General features: G+C 46.1%; 1 protein-coding gene across 1 annotated transcript in view; it reads left to right on the top strand.

Annotated features, from left to right (window-relative positions):
* The window catches only part of CCDC3 (coiled-coil domain containing 3), an 84,567-nt gene extending 69,046 nt beyond the window's left edge, over positions 1-15,521 (top strand). The window contains exon 3 of the mRNA XM_037155204.2: positions 13,006-15,521. Within this exon, the coding sequence (XP_037011099.1) occupies positions 13,006-13,281 (276 nt within the window). The 3' untranslated portion in view covers positions 13,282-15,521. The remainder of the gene's footprint in view (positions 1-13,005) is intronic.
* Positions 15,522-16,200: the final 679 nt, after the last annotated feature.

Raw genomic sequence — 16,200 nt, 5'->3', positions numbered from 1 at the left:
AACCCCTCCTCTAGATTTAAACTCCTTTTTTCCGTTCTTCTTTTTTCGAATCTGAAGAACAGGAACCAAGTGTTGAAAAGGCAAGCTGTTTGCCTGTGATGTTGCTTTTGGACTCTCCTCCTCTCAGTTTTAACATTTTAGAAAGTACACTTTGTCTTGTCTTAATAGGCGGTTATTTAAATCCAAAGCAGCCGTGAAGGCAAGAATCCTCTCAGTGAGCATTTGGTAGGTCTGCTGTCGTGAGAGTGAAATAGTAAATTTTAATACTCTCTTTGTTTAGCTAGATGCAGAGATTACTGGCATACTGCAGAATAATTCGGGAAAACTTTCTACACCACACAGTGCCAGGCATGGAATAATGAATGCTCCTTGCTGGAATGAGTGAACACATGGAAGCCGAAACTGTTCAGAGATGAGTTCTTCACAAGTCAGTCAGGGGTGCCGGTACGTGGCAGTACAGACACAGTCCTTCAGCTTCTATGATCTGGACTCTGCGGTGTCCCACGGCGCCCGCGCTTCCTGGGAGGCCGGAGCACACAGGAAGGCTTCGGGTAAAGGTACAGGCAAACCTCTCCTGAGGTTTGTCCTATCACTGGGGCAGGTGACCCCCCCAAAAGGTCACACTGAAGTCACCCAGCCTCATAGATGCAAAAAACACCCAGCTCAGCATCCTTCCCGCGGGCCAGTGTTCATAGAGAGCAGGATTTATAACTGGGATCGAGCCTTGCAGTGCATGGCAGCGAGGCACAGCCCCAACGCGGCCTCCCCAGCTTCCAAGGGAAATGCTCAAGGGAAGGGCGCAAACTGGAGTTCAGGAAAAGGTCACGATGAAATGCCAGAGGGTTTCATGGAAGAACAGAAAATGTAACAATGGTGTGATTCTAATTTTGTTTAAAACACTATCTCTGCTCTACTCCTAAAGACAGTTCTAGGAAGAGTACATTAAAATGTCCTCAGTACCTCCGTGCAATAGTTAGGCGACTCGAATTGTTCTTCTTTGATCCCATAATTTTAAAAAGTCTTCCACAAGAAACGTGTTGCTTAAATAGTTTTAAAAGGTATTATTTTAAAAAGAGAAAGAATGGGTATCCCGGTCTACCTTTTGCCTCCTTAAGAACAGGGGAGCAGGGTCCCAGGTGACTGCCTGCTCGTCCGCCCGCCTCACGGGTCCTGTTGGCTGTGCGGAGCTTGCTGGGGACAAACAAACCTGCAGGAGAAAGCTGGGCACGCTCACGCTGCCGCCCCTGCCGCCCCGCGGTCTCCTCCTCAGCCCATCAGAGTCGGCGCGATGCAGGCCTGGGGGGGGGGGGTGCCCTAGGAACCTGTTGCTTCTGGGCCAGGACACTAGGTCATTTGTTTTTCTTTGGTTCTTCTTCAGAGAAAGTGTGGCAGTACCTGTTGCAGCTTGGCCGGGCCTTCCCCCTCCTCTTCTCGGCTTACAAGAAATACTGTAGAGCTAAATGAGCAAATAACGTGTCTTGACATTTTATGTATTTTTTTAAAAGCAGTTTTCTAAAGACATTGATGCCATTTGGAAACTATTCCAGAGAAAGGACAGTTTCTGAAAGAAACACACACACACACATATCTGAAAGCATAGCTCATGGGTAGAAATTCCTGCTTTCTCGGTGAAAAGGAGTTTTCTTTTGAGGCAGTGGCCAGGATTCAGGGGCCTCTGCGAGATACTGTTGGCAGTGGCCTCGTCGTATTAGAGGGCCCAGGGTCTCCCTACTTGGTGACATAGCCCACTTTTCTGCAGAGATCACGACCTTGCACCTGGTGAAGGGTCCTTGGGTCACAGCTGTACTGTTGGTGACATTGGGCAAGTTACTAAGAGTCCTTCTGTGCCTTTCTGCTGCTATTCAAACCTTGCCCATGTCACAGAGAGGCTGTGGGGGTCAAGAATGACAATCTCCCCCAAGATCTCTCGTCCTCCACCTATCCCAAATTAATAACCACAGCCCTGCCACCACCCAGCACCGCCCCCGCCCCCAGACTGCACACACTTCCGGGGGTCCTTTTCCTCCCTCCTGGGTTTCTCGAGAACATCATTAAGGTGGTCTTCCTCTTGCTTCACCAGACTAGGGAACAGCTGGCCCCTTGGACTCAAAGGGATGCTTTTGAAGAGTGTTGAAGTCTCAGAAGTGACCACTAATGTCCCACCAAGAGCACAGATCTTGTCGCATCCCACTGTTTGATCGTATATTATTTAAAAATGTAGCCTTTGGGGGCATTCTAAAACATGACTTAAACCTCTCTCTGATGGATGCTCCAGCACACTGGATTCTGTCCGTTCAGACTTTGAACTAACAGCCGGGAGAAAACCCAGTCCTCTTGTTTTAATAGACCTTGCTTTGGCTTTCATCCTGTTTTTGATTGAAGAATCTACTGCGACTTAATGAGAGAGTGGATAGAATGTGCTTGGCCCTGTTAAGCCCTCAGTTATCCAGATAAACACAGTTGAGCCTTGAACAGCATGGGTTTGAACTGGGCAGGCCCACTTATGTGCAGATTTAAAATGAATAAATGCCTGTGCTGTTTGGATTTGTGTTTGGAAAACCACCCGTGTGGAGGGCCTACTGTGCGCATTGTTCTATGCCATGTTATATGGGCACTTGGGGATACCAGGAGACAACTAAGTTTGGGGGGAGTCAAAAGTTATATGCAGATTTTTCAGCTGCATGGGGGTTGGCGCCCCTAACCTCTGCACTGTTCAGGGGCCCACTGTTATGAGTTCTCCAGGGTCTCCCTGCCCACCTCTTCTTTTTGAAGGGACTCTTTGGCCAGAAGAGGGCAGTGTTGCACACGTGGTCTCCCCAGAACAGTGGCAGCCCCAGGAGGCCAAACCTCTTTATTAAATGACAGGTATTTTTGGAACACTTAACTTGATTCAGATTTTGTCTGGTATGCCTAAAGTGGCCAGGGCAACAAGGCTACAAAGAGCAAGGTGGAGCCGGCCCTCCGGAGTCGGCAACCTCACAGGGCAGTGAGTGCTGGCCAGTGCTGCCTGGCGCTTTGTACGTTCGTGCTGGAAGGACAGCTACAGGGGCACTAAGGAGACTAAGGAGGCGGGGGGGTAGGGGGGGGGGGGGGGGGGTGGAGACGGTGGGGGGCCCGGAGCACGCTGGAGAGCCCTGCAGACGGAGGCCAGGGAGCCAGACCTCCAGAAGGGAGGAGGGTGTGGCGGAGGCCCAGGATAGGGAAGAACAGGGTGTGCCGGGGGACAGCTAGGAGATGGGTTGCCTTGCGCATAGAGTGGGGAACTGAGGATGGAAAATAAGACTGGAGGTGCCGGCCAGGTCTGATCACAAAGGTGAAGGGCTTTAGAAGATTCCATACTAATAACTAACACCCGGTGGTCATTTACTAGGTCTTAGTCCATTCGGGCAGCCCTAACACAATTCCACAGGTTGGGTGGCTTATAAACAGAATTTATTTCTTCAGAGCTAGGAGGCTCGAAGTCCAAGATCCAGGTGCCAGCATGGTGGGGTAAGGGCCTTCTTCTGGGTCTCAGACTTCTTACCTTTGTATGGGGGAGGGGCAAGGAAGCGCTGTGGGCTCTCTTTCATGGGGACGTTAATTTCACTCCTGAGGGTTCTGCCCTCAAGACCCAGTGGCCTCCTGAAGGCCCACCTCCCAATACCATCTCATTGGGCCTCCAAATTGGAGGATTTCAACATATGAATTTTGGAGAGACACATTCAAATACCAACACAGGGTATGGTTTTGAGCATCACCAGTTAAACTCATTAAATCCTCGACACACCCCAGCAAGGGGTGCCACCATTCTCCCCTTGCGCAGGCGAGGACCGTGAGTGCTGCTGGGTTCTCTGGGACACAGACTGAGCTAAGTGGGACATAGGAGGTTTCATCTTTTTATTGAGGGCTCCTGGGGGGTCAACACCCGAGGACGAGAGTGAAGGAGAGGGAAGAGCGGGACTGCGCAGCAGCAGAAGCTGGACTGCAATGCACTGCAATGCAGTCTCACAAAATACAGTCTCACGAAGGCCGTACCTACCCCAGGTGTGCTCAGAGACGGGAGTGCCCTGGTGTTCATACCCTGGTGTCAACCAGCCAGTCACTGGATGTGGCCCCCTGGGGAAGGAGGAGTGATGGGAGTGGGGCAGCTTCTGGAGAGAGACTCAGCTGAGGACTATCAACACTGCAAGAATCTGGGGCAACAACTCCTTTAGACCAGGGTGGGGGTCTGGTGGGTGCAGCAGAGATCCCACTACTGTGAGCTTAAGGATGGAAACCAGTGCAGCAGACTGCTCATCACTGCACTGCATCGCAGGGTGTATGCTGGGGACCGATGGGTAGTTCTAAGCAGAGGTGACTGGCAGCTCAAGCCTTACTTTAGAGACCGTATTCTTGATGGGAGCATGTAGAATGGGTAGGAGAAGGGAGTTGGGAGGTGAGAATAGTTAAATATATATACAGCACATGATTCAGAAATTACAAAAGGGTACACATAAATCTTCTCACCCCTGTCCCCTCTGCCCTCTGGACACAGCTCTCCTTTCCAGTTTCTTAATATATTTTTCCAAAGATAGTATATGCATATGGAATCTGCATTTTACATCCTTGTGTCTCATGATCCACACTGCTCTGCACCTCAATTTTAAATGAACAATGTACCCAAGATAGTGTTGCAGGCCCCTCACAGGAAACGGCCTCACTCTTGTAAAGATGGCAGGTGTCTTATTGTGTGGATCCACTGTAATTCATTGAACCAGACCCCTCTTGATGAGCATTTTTAGACTGTTTTCATTTTCCCCTAGCTTAACTGAGATATAATTGACATATAACCGTGTATAAGTTTAAGGTATGCAATGTGTTGATTTGTACATATTACAAAATGATCATCGCCTGAGCATCAGCTAACACCTCCCTCCTGTCACAGAGTTACTATTTCCCTTTTGTGGTGAGAACACTGGTGACTTACTGTCTCAGAAATACTCCAGTATGTGATACAGTGTTGTTAACTGTAATCACCATGCTGTATGTGTCAGGGGTGTCCGACCTTTTGGCATCTCTGGGCCACAGTGGAAGATCTTGGGCCACATGTTCAATACATTGTGACATGTCACCACACAAAAAAAATCATAACGTTTAAGTAAACTTACAACTTTGTGTTGGGCCAGGTTCACAGCCATCCTCAGCCACACGCAGCCCGTGGGCTGGACACCCTGCACGTTATTAGATCCCCAGAACTTTTCATCTGATACTCAAAAGTTTGTAACTTTGACCAACATTTCCCTACCCCTGGCAAGCATTATTCTACTGTTTTTATGAGTTTAGCTTTTTAAAGATTCTGCATATAAATGATAGAATATAGTACTTGTCTTTCTCTGACTCATTTCACTTGGCATAATGCCCTCAAGGTCCATTCATGTTGTTGCAAACTCAACTACAGGGTTTGCCTCTTTCCCAGGGCTGAATAATGTTACCTTGTATGTATGTGCACACGCCGTTTATCCATTCATCTGTTGACCGACACTAAGGTTGTTTACACATCTTGGCAATTGTGACTAATGCAATGAGCTTGAGAATGCAGATGTCTTGTGATCCCTTTTTTTAAAAAAAATATTTTATTAGAGAAAGGGAAGAAGAAAGAGAGAGACACATCAATGTGTGGTTACCTCTCATGTACCTCTCTACTGGGGACCTGGCCCGCAATGCAGGCATGTGCCCTGACTGGGAATTGAACCAGTGACCCTTTGGTGTGCAGGCTGGTGCTCAATCCAGAGCCATGCCAGCCAGGGCCTGTTTTCATTTCTTTTGGATAAGTACCCAGAAGCGAGATCGCTGGATCATACGCTATTTCTAATTCTTTGAGAAACTTCCATACTGTTTTCCATAGTGGCTGAACTAATTTACATTCCCACCAACAGTGCACAAAGGTTCCCTTTTCTACACATCTTTACCAAAATTTATCTCATCTTTTTGATAATAGCCATTCTAACAGGTGTGAAGTGGTATCCCATTGTGGTTTAATTTGCATTTCTCTAATGGCTAGTAACATTGAGCATCTTTTCATACACTTGTTGGATTTTAGTATATCTTTGTAGAGATGTCTGTTCAGGTCCTGTACCCATTTTTAATTGAATTATGTGTTTTGTTTTGTTTTTTTTCGCTATTGAGTTACAAGAGCTCTTTATAGGTTTTAAATATTAACCTTATCAGATATGTGGTTTACAAAAATATTTTCCCATTCCATACGTTGTCTTGTCCCTTTGTTGATGGTTTCTTCTGCTGCACAGTTTTAGTTTGTTGTAGTCCAAATGCTGGTTTCTTCTCTCACTTTGCCAAATTCAAAAAATTATCACCAAGGCTGAAGTCAAGGAATTTACTGCCTATGTTTTATTTTAGGATTTGGCTTCAGGTCTTACATTCAAAACTTTAATCCAACTTGAGTTGAATTTTGTGTATAGTGTAAGATAGTAGTCCAGTTTTCCCACCATCTTTTGAAGAGACCATCTTTCTGTATTGCATATTCTTGGCTCCTTTGTCATAAATTATTTGACCTTGAGTGTGTGGGTTTATTTCTGGGCTCTTTATTCTGTTCCATTGATCCATGTGTTTGCTTTTATGCTAATACTGTACTATTTTGATTACTCTAGCTTTATAATATAGTTTGAAATTAGGGAGCACGATGCCTCCAACTTTGTTCTTGCTCAAGATTACTTTGGATATTTAGGGTGTTTTGTGGCTCCGTACAAATTTTAGGATTGCTTGTTCTAGCTTTGTCAAAAAATATCATTGGAATTATGATAGGAATTGCTTTGAATCTGTAGATCACTTTGAGTAGTGTGGCTATTTAAATCTGTAGATCACTTTGAGTAGTGTGGCTATTTAAACAATTCTTCCAATCCATGAGCCTGAAATAGCTTTCCATTTATTTGTCTTCAATTTCTTTAATCAATATTTTATAGTTATTAGTGTAGAAATCTTTAACCTCCTTGGTTTGTATTTTGCAACTTTACTGAATTTGTTAAGTTTTTGGTGGCATCTTTAGGGTTTTTCTCTATCTAGTGTCATGTCGTCTATAAATAGTCACAGTCTTGCCTTATTTCTTCCTTTTGAATTTGAATGCGTTTTCTTTTCTAACTGCTCTCTGGCTAGGACTCTAGTACTGTGTTGACTGAAAGTGCAGGAGAGGGCGTCCTGCTGTGTCCTGGTCAGAGGAAGAGCTTTCAGCTTCTTTCCATCGAGTGTGATGTCGGCTCTGGGCTTGTATACGGCCATTGTTCTTAATATGTTGAGGTATATTCATTCCCTCTACTCATTTTGCTGACAATTTTTATCATAAATGGATGTTCAGTTTTGTCAAAAGCTTATTCTACAACTATTGAGGTGACCATGTGATTTTTATCTTTTGTTTATGTAGTATATCACATTAATTGATTCATCGATACTGAAACATTGTTGTATCCCTGGACTAAACCCTACTTATCAGGGTGTATGATCCTTTTCATGAATTGCTGAATTCTGTTTGTTAATATTTTGTTGAAGATTCTTACATCTATATTCATCAGGGGTATTAGCCTATAATTTCCTTTTCTCATGTCATTTTTGTCTGGTATCAGGGTAATGCTGGCCTTGTGTGAGGCAGGGCCCCGCCTAAACCTGGAATTATCTTTTGGAGGGTGGGACTTTTGTCGTACAGGCTTCCCCCACTAAGTGGGTGTTCTAGGAACCCATCTGTATCACTGTGTGGGCTGGCGTTGTTGTGAGAGGCTGAATTTGGCTTCAGTGAATGATGGGTGATTAGTGAATGCATCTGCCCACACCATGGTGAGCGTTCAGCAGTTTCTGACCAAAAATGGGATGACCACCTTGCCCCACCTTCCCTATTCACCCGACCTCACCCTGAGTGAATTTTTGTTTCCTGGATGAAAAGTCCTCAAAAGGAAACATTTTGTGGAAGAGGTACAACAAAAAACAGCAGAAGGACTTCAAAGCACAAAACTAGAAGAGTTCAAAAACTGTTCTGAACAGTGGAAAGTGTGTCTCAGTAGGTGTGTTGCATCAAATGGAGAGAACTTTGAAGGTGACTGAAGTTTAAACATGTGAGAATAAATACACATTTTAAAATAAACAAGTTCCAGGATTTTGGGGTCCCCCCTTGTAAATGAGTCTAGAAGTATTCTTTCTTCTTCTTTTTTTTGGAAGAGTTTAAGGAGGACTGGTATTACTTCTTCTTTAAATGTTTGGTAGAATCTACCAGTGAAGCTGTCTGGTAATGGACTTTAATTGCTTGAGAGGTTTTTGATTTGTTTTAATCTCCTTACTAGTAATTGGGCTATTCAGATTTGTATTTCTTCATGAGTTGATATAGGCTGTATATTTAGGAATCTGCCTTTGTCTTCTAGGTTGTCCAATTTGTTGGCATGTAATTGTTCATAGTAGTCTGTTAGGGTCCATTGTACTTCTGTGGTGTCAATTATAATATCTCCTCTTTCATTTCTGATTTTATGTTTTGAGTCCTCTTTTACTTTTGTTAATCTTAGGTAAAGGTTTATCTTTTCAAAAAGGCAGCTCTTAGTTTTACTGATCTTTTGTATTATTTAAGTCTCTATTTCATTTATTTCTTTTCTGATCTTTATTTTTCTTTCTACTAACTTTGGGCTTAGTTCTTCTTTTCTAGTTTCTTGACATGTAAAGTTAGGTTATTTATATGAGGTATTTCTTGTTCTGGATGTAGGTGTGTTTCACTATGAACTTCCTTGCTGCATTCCATAAGTGTAGGTGTGTTGGGTGTCCTTTGGTCTCAAGGTATACTTTAATTTCTCTTCGAATTTATTCTTTGACCCATTGGTTATTCATTAGCATGTTGTTTAATCACCTCATATTTGTGAATTTTCCAGTTTTCTTCTATTTAATTTCTAATACTTCTGTATCCTTGTGAGTGGAAAAGATGCTTGATGTGGGTCCAATCTTGTTAAATTGACTAAGACTTGTTTTGGGGCCCACCATGTTGTCTGTCCTGCAGAATGCTCCATGTGTACTTAAGAATGTGTATGCCCTGGCTTTTGAATGGAATATTTAAGATATACCATTTAAGTCCATCTAGTCTTATGTTGAGACCAATGTTTACTTCTAGATCTTTTGTCTGGATGATTTATACATTGATTAATGCAGGTAAACTCCCCTACTGGCGTTATATTTCTATCTGTCCCTGCTCTATACAGGGGCAGGCATAAGCAGGTTTACAGTTATGACCTCATGAAACAGAGTTTATCTTGTATTATTTATTAGTATTACAACTTTAAACCTACTGTTGCCCACTCCTGTATCTCTAGGTGTTGCTATGTTGTGTGCACATTTACAATGGTTGTATCCTTTTGTTGGATCAATCCCTTTACATTATTTAATGCTCTTCTTCGTTTTTGTTGGAAAGTTTATTTTGTCTGATGTAAGTGTAGCTACGTCAGCTTAATTCTGGTTTCCATTTGCATGGAATGTCTTTTTCCATTCCCTTGCATTCAGTCTGTATGTCCTTAAAGCTCATCTGCATTTCTTGTAGCCAGCATATATTTGGGTCTTTTTTTTTTTTAATCCACTCAGCCATTTAGTGTCCTTTGGAGAATTTAGTTCATTTACTTTCCAAGTAGTTACTGATAGGTATGTACATGTTGCCATCTTGTTGATTGTTTTCTGGCTGTTTTGTAACTTTTGTTGTATGTACTGTGCTTTTTAAATCACAGTTCACATCTGTGTATCCATTAACACTATTGTAGATATAGCCATTTTTACTGCTTTTATCCTTTAACCTTCAGAATGGCTTTACATGTGATTAAGCCACCACCTTACTACAGCCGGGCATCACTTGAGGACAGGCATACATTCTGCGAGATGTGTCATTAGGCAGTTTTGTCACTTGCAAACATCGTAGAGTGCACCTACACAGGCCTAGGTGGTACAGCCTGCACCACACACCTAGGCTGTGTTTCTGCTACTTCTAAAGCTCCAAACCTGTGCAGCATGTTGACGCACTGAATACCATAGACAACTGTAGCACAGTAGTAAATATTTATGTGTTTAAGCATCTACACACAGAAGAGGTACAGTAAAATACAGTATAAAAAAAAAAGGCACGCCTGTATAGCACACTGACCACAACTGGGGCCTGCAGGGCGGTAACTTTTTTACTTTATAAACTTTACTTTTTTTACTTGACTCATGTATTACCACTTAGCTGTCTTTATAAGCTTCTTCCTATGAAAATTTTTGTCAAGAACTAAGACGCAAATGCACATTAGCCATGGGGTCAGGGGCTTCAGTGGCCCCCACACTCACGACTCGTCCCCCTGGAAGGTCACGCGGTGCAGTAACTCACCCGGAGCTGTCGCCTCCTTCTGGAACACCTGCTGAAGGCCCCACCTGCGGCTCTTCTGGAGGATCGGTCACTCTTTTCAGAACTAGGCCCACAGTGGTTTGCTAGGTTTCTTTTTCTCAGTACAGATTTTCATTCTGCATAATGCAACACGTGCATTTCGTTCATGAAAACCTTTGTTGTTGGCAGTGGGGGGCGTGTTTTCGGACTTTTTAAAGAGCTGCTTTGAGGTCTACAAAAGCTTCTGCTAAGCCGTTCACTGTGAGTTTTCTCCTGCAGTCTTTCCTCTTGCCTTTTCTTAACAGTTATGTGTCCCAACAGTTTCTCAGTGAAGTCCTCAGGAACCAGCCCTAGGGCTCCTCAGTGTCATCCTCACCCGTAGCCTTGTTGGTTTTAGCAGCCTCCTCTGCCCCAGCCAATCCTTTGGGGTCATGGACGAAACTCAGATGCCATCTGTACACCCAAGCCCAAGCAGGGGTCTTCAATCAGTTACAGAGGTTGTGGGCCTTCCAGAAAGGCATCCATGTCGTCCCGTTGCAGCAACGGCCTGGGCAAAGGTGCTCCTCAGCAGTAGGGTTTAAATGTTGCTCTACCTCCTTGCTGCATTGTTTGGATCACAGAGGGGCTGTGTGTGAAGGGAGAAACACCACTTTGATATCAGGATGAAGATCAGAAAAAGGAAGATGTTCATAAGTGTTACCAACGACAACCATCATCTTGGGCCTGGCCGGGTATCTCAGTTTGTTAGAGTGTCACCCCAATATGACAAGGTTGCCGGTTTGATCCCTAGTCAGGGCACATATAAGAAGCAACCAATAAGTGAGTAAATAAGTGGGACAACAAATCAGTGTGTCCTTCTCTAAAATCAATTTTTTTTTAAATCTGGAAAGGCACGTTATTCTCCCCATCATAATTTTCCATTTTGCTGGCATAACAATTCAGGAGGGTGTCTTGAAAAGAAGCTGGGTCACCTGTGACTTCTTAGTGTGTGTTCTCCTTGATATGCTCTAGCCCTGGGGTTATCACGGTGCCAGGTCACAGGGATTTCAATTTGTAGCTGCAGCATCGCCCCCACTGTGCCCTGAGTGCGTTACTGGTTAGGCTATTTCCCTACTGTTATAGTGCTATGGGATCTGCAACAGTGAGCCCTGCTGGCCCCGGATCCAAGTGATGAGGGGGTGTCCCCTGGGCACAGCCACCACCACTGGGGCACCAGATGTGTGCACGGGCTCCTTTCTGGGTGGTACCTGGAGCAAGGCAGAGGCCGGGCCTGCAGGGTTTGCAGAATATTGCTGTCGGCTTCTAGACGTGCGCTTAGTCTTTCAGGCTGAAGCTTTAAAAGCAAATAGGCCTTGTCACAGAAAGACTGGGTGCTTTTCAGTCTGCTGCCTCTGTGCTGGGGGAATCCATGGGTGAGTCCTCTGAGAACCATTTCTCAGTTTGCTGGAGCCTTGTGGACACGGCCCCGCTGGCTTTGCCTGGGGCTCCATCTCTCAGGTGCAGGTCTTGAAAGCTGGAGTCCCCACCACGTGGTTCAAACTCTTAGCTCCTCGGGGAGAAGTTGGGAGCTGTGAGTCCCTGCCCACCTGTGGGTCACACCAGGGCTTTATGACAAGCTCGTGTCTTAGTTTCTCTTTCCTGTTTCTACACTTTTTTTTTTTCCTCATTTGCCCAGTGTGTGGGAGTCATTCATCTAGGGACTGGGTTTCCTTCATCAGACGCTGTTCTGTATGTAGCTACAGATTTGGTGTGTCCATGGGAGGAGGTAAGTTCAGGATCTGCCTATGTTACCATAACCCTACCTCTTGCCTTTTTTGATGACATCCATTTGAACAGGTAAGGTGACACTTACTTGTGGTTTTGATTTGCATTTCCTTGGTGATTAGCGATATTCCTGTTGGCCATCTGTATATCTATTTTGAGGCCCTTTGCCTAAGAGGGGCTGGAGCCAGTTCCTGGGCCACTGCAGGCCCCACAGTGGGACTGTGGTCTGGCTGATGCGTGTGGGCGCCTCAGTGCATGGTCACTGAATCCCACAGATGCACTTATGCTCATGGATGGATGGACAAAAAAAGTCAAGGGGATCTGAGGCCACTGCAATGCTAATGTCACTTCTCCATCTTGTACCTGTAACAAGCGATACTGTTCTATATTTTGTGTGTGGCAGTTGGCGTACATGGGAGTGTTTCTACGAAAAAAGCCCAGAATCACTGGGTCAAAGGGTATGTGATGCTTTTGTTCAATAGATGTAGCCAGGCTGCTTTCTGCAGTGGCTTATACTAAACCTGCAGTGTCTGTGAGAAATAGTGGTTTACTGAGGCTGCGATTGGTATTTATCTTACTATGAGAGGGGCTGCGATGCTGTTCCTAACGTTTGAGAGGTTTACTTTGCCTGCAAACTATCTACATTCATTGTGCATTTTTCTGTCTTGGGTTTTGGTCTTTTACTTGATTCCCTGAAGCTTTTTGATAGGAGTGACAAATATTTAGAATATCTTTTTAAAGCAAGATTATCCAAGGACCCAAACATAGAAAGCAAAAGAGGGGCTCGGTTTGAGGTCTGGGCGGGAGTCCGGGCTGTGGGTGACACTAGGGTTTGGGACGCTGACCTGGGCCGACTTCCGGAGACTCACCTGCCTCTCCCTGTGTGGCATTTTTGTCCCCAGCTCATGTGTTCATCGGTGCAGAAGGCCCTGTTTGAGGAGGAGGACCATGTCAAGAAACTGCAGCAGAAGGTGGCCACCCTGGAGAAGCGGAACAGGCAGCTTCGGGACCGGGTGAAGAAGGTCAAGAGGTCGCTGCGGCAGGCGCGGAAGAACGGCCGCCACCTGGAACTGGTCAACCAGAAGCTCAGTGAGAAGCTGGCAGCCACAGCGGGAGCCATTCCGCACATCAACGCCCTGGGGCGGGAGCCCGCACGCAGCACCTACCTGCGGGGATAAGGGGACCCCTTGGTGCCACAGCCAGCACTGCTGGGGCGCCTTGCCTCCCTTGTAGAAGATATTTTTTACTCTGCATTTGGTAGTGTCTAGTTGGTTAAAGGGAAAGTCCTGCTGTTCCTACCTGGTCTCACACATGGTGCTTGGAAGTCCAGAGGCAGCAGGATCAAGCAAGCTGTGTGCTTGCCTGGAGCCTGTCCTCAGCCTCTGGGAGTGGCCTGCAAAGTGCAGATATTGGGGAAAGGACACTTTAGACTTTCTAGCTGTATGAGACTGCAAGGAGGTTGGCCTTTGTTTCAGAAGAGGCAGCCGTGCAGCCTCAACTCTGCGCTCCAGAACAACTAGTTTTGAGGAGTGACCTGAATCCAGTCATGGAACTGCCCCATGTCTCATATTCCAGGCCTTTGGAAGGAGGACAATAATGGCCTTGCAAAGCTCCCAGTGATGCCTATAAGTAGCAGGTGCAGGGTGTCCCTACTCCAGCCAGCCTTTTCTCCCTGAGGCAAGTGAAGACTTAATGCGCTCGGCACAGGTAAGGGAACTGAGTTGGGCAGCGGGCCATTAAAAAGATACGTTATACCCGATTTCCAATACCAGCTGCCCAGAGCCGAAGATAAGAGGTCACTTTAATCAAGAGGGACATGGCCCCAGGGGCCTGCCATGTTTCATCACTCCACGTTCCTAAGGGAAAATCCTGAGCAGCATTGCAGCCCCTTCTAAATTTCAATTTTAATTTACTGTTTGCTCAGTAATTTCTTCCCACTTTTCCAAATTCAAGGTGAGCTGCCCCAGTACTCTGGACTCCTAGAAAAACACCTTCTTACCTATTGGGATCCGGTGACTCTGCGTCGGTCCCAGGCAGGCCTGGTTCCAGGTGCTCCCTTCTCCTGCTTCTTTATGAAGATGCTTTTCCACCCACAGGGACAGACCTCGTCCTGGGGTAGTGTTTGTACATCAGTCTGCCTGTCGCAGTTGCACCTGTACCCAATCAAACCATGTCATCCCCTTGGGACAGAAACCTTTAAAGACAGCACTGCAGGAAAAGAGCTGTGTTCACTATACCTGACACTCGGGTTCTTGACTTAGGCTCATGTGATCAGGCCCCAGCTGCGTTATTAGGAAGTCAGTTGAGTGTCCTGTCGGTGATCTTCTGCTGAGGGTAGAAGATAATGACCTTTCCCTTCCCTGCCTGTCCAGAGAGAAGCTTCTGGCCCTTCATTGGGGGTCTGCTACCCACAGACCACCCAGGACACTGCAGGGCCCGACTGTTCTGTCTCCTCCATTAGAAGTGGCAGGTCCTGTCAGATTTCCATGCTGGTGGCAGCCAGTCTGAGGGTTGGACCTTGTGTCACTTGAGTCTTGGTGGCAGGCTCCTGCCTCAGGGGCAGACTCTGTCTTGGACTGAGTGGCATTGGAACTGTTGGCTCAAGGGCTCCTTGTTTCCAAGATTCTGCCTGCACTTTAGTAGCTTATGCTTCAGTGGGGTACACAGCAGAAGGGGTGCCTTCCAGGTTACTCTTCCTGGGGACACTCCCTTAGAACGGTTGTGCTTGCGGTGAAGGGAAGGACAAGCCCAAGGGTGATTTACAGTCAGCGTTGGAAGAATGTGGGAGCTGGGTCTCTACAGCTGCACTATGTCTCCCTTTTCAATAAAGATGAGCAATATTTCAGCCACGACAGTAAAGCGATGTTTCTTTTGTATCAGGGAGATTTCAAGATGAGGCCTGGAAAGGCAATTTGGATGCTCTGCAGGGAGCATGTGTGAGTACCTCCTGGGCATTCGGGACACGGCCTGACCCTGCCTTTCTCCGCATGCCCATCCCTCGACACACCTGCAGAGAAGCTGTGCTGCCTTGGCCTGCTCCTCAGGAGGGGCAGCAGCTTCATCAATCAATGACATTAACATACCCTCAGATCGGTTGCCAAAGGGAACTAACTCCCTGGGTCCTTGTTATCTGCGGCATTGCCATCTTAACCACAGTCCTTGCCACTTGTTTATTGTACTAGTAGGAACTTTAAAAAAAAGATTTTATTCATTTATCTTTAGAGGGGAAGGGAAGGAGAGAGGAAGAGAAACATCAGTGTATGGTTGCCTCTTGTGTGTCTCCCACTGGGAACTGGCCTGCAACCTGGGCATGTGCCCTGACTGGGAATCGAACCGTGATCCCTTGGTTCGCAGGCTCATGCTCAATCCATTCAGCTACACCAGCCAGGGCTAGTAGGAACTTTTTCATGCAAGAATATTCCAGCTATAAACACTCACCAGAACTTGACACATGTCAGCCAACCTCTCCTAGCACTATCTTTGAGACGCAGGCCATGGTTTAGTCCACTTTGTGGTTCGGGGAGGCCAAAGTCATATAATAAATGAGAGGCAGATAGAATCTAGACTCTTTAAATAGAGTCCTCAAGAGTCACAAGCTGGTAGCATGTGGGCTACACCTAGTGTGGGGAAGAGTGTCTTGAGCCTCCACCTGGTGTGTGAATGTGAACCCCTTTGGTGGCTTCAGTTCAGGCCACCGTCTCCATTGCTGTAGCTCCTGATTTTATTGTGCAGCATGAGGCTGCGTCACACAATGGCGCCTGCCTGGAAACAAACAGAAGTTAACAGGATTCTGGCTCCTGCAGCGCGGGGCCCCACCTTCCTTCGGGGAGAGAGAACAGGCACTCACATCACGATGACTGAACCAGCCGTGGCCTTGGCATCAGTCCCTATTCCACGCTGCTTTAAAAACATTCAAGTGCCCAGCTTGTATGAGGCTCTTTCACACACATCTCATTTAAGGTTCCTAGCAATTCTATAAAATAGTGGCCCTGATCCCCATTCTCCAAGAGGAATCTGGGGCTTCAAGAGATTAAGTAAATCATCCAATGCACGCAACTAGTGCAGGTGGCTAGTCAAGGTTCAGCGCCAGCTTCATT

Source organism: Artibeus jamaicensis, unplaced genomic scaffold, assembly GCF_021234435.1.
Source record: "Artibeus jamaicensis isolate MK-2021 breed Jamaican fruit bat unplaced genomic scaffold, CSHL_Jam_final contig_426, whole genome shotgun sequence".
Lineage (NCBI taxonomy): Eukaryota > Metazoa > Chordata > Mammalia > Chiroptera > Phyllostomidae > Artibeus > Artibeus jamaicensis.
The sequence above is the reverse complement of the archived record's forward strand: the minus strand, read 5'-3'. Positions and strand labels throughout refer to the sequence as shown.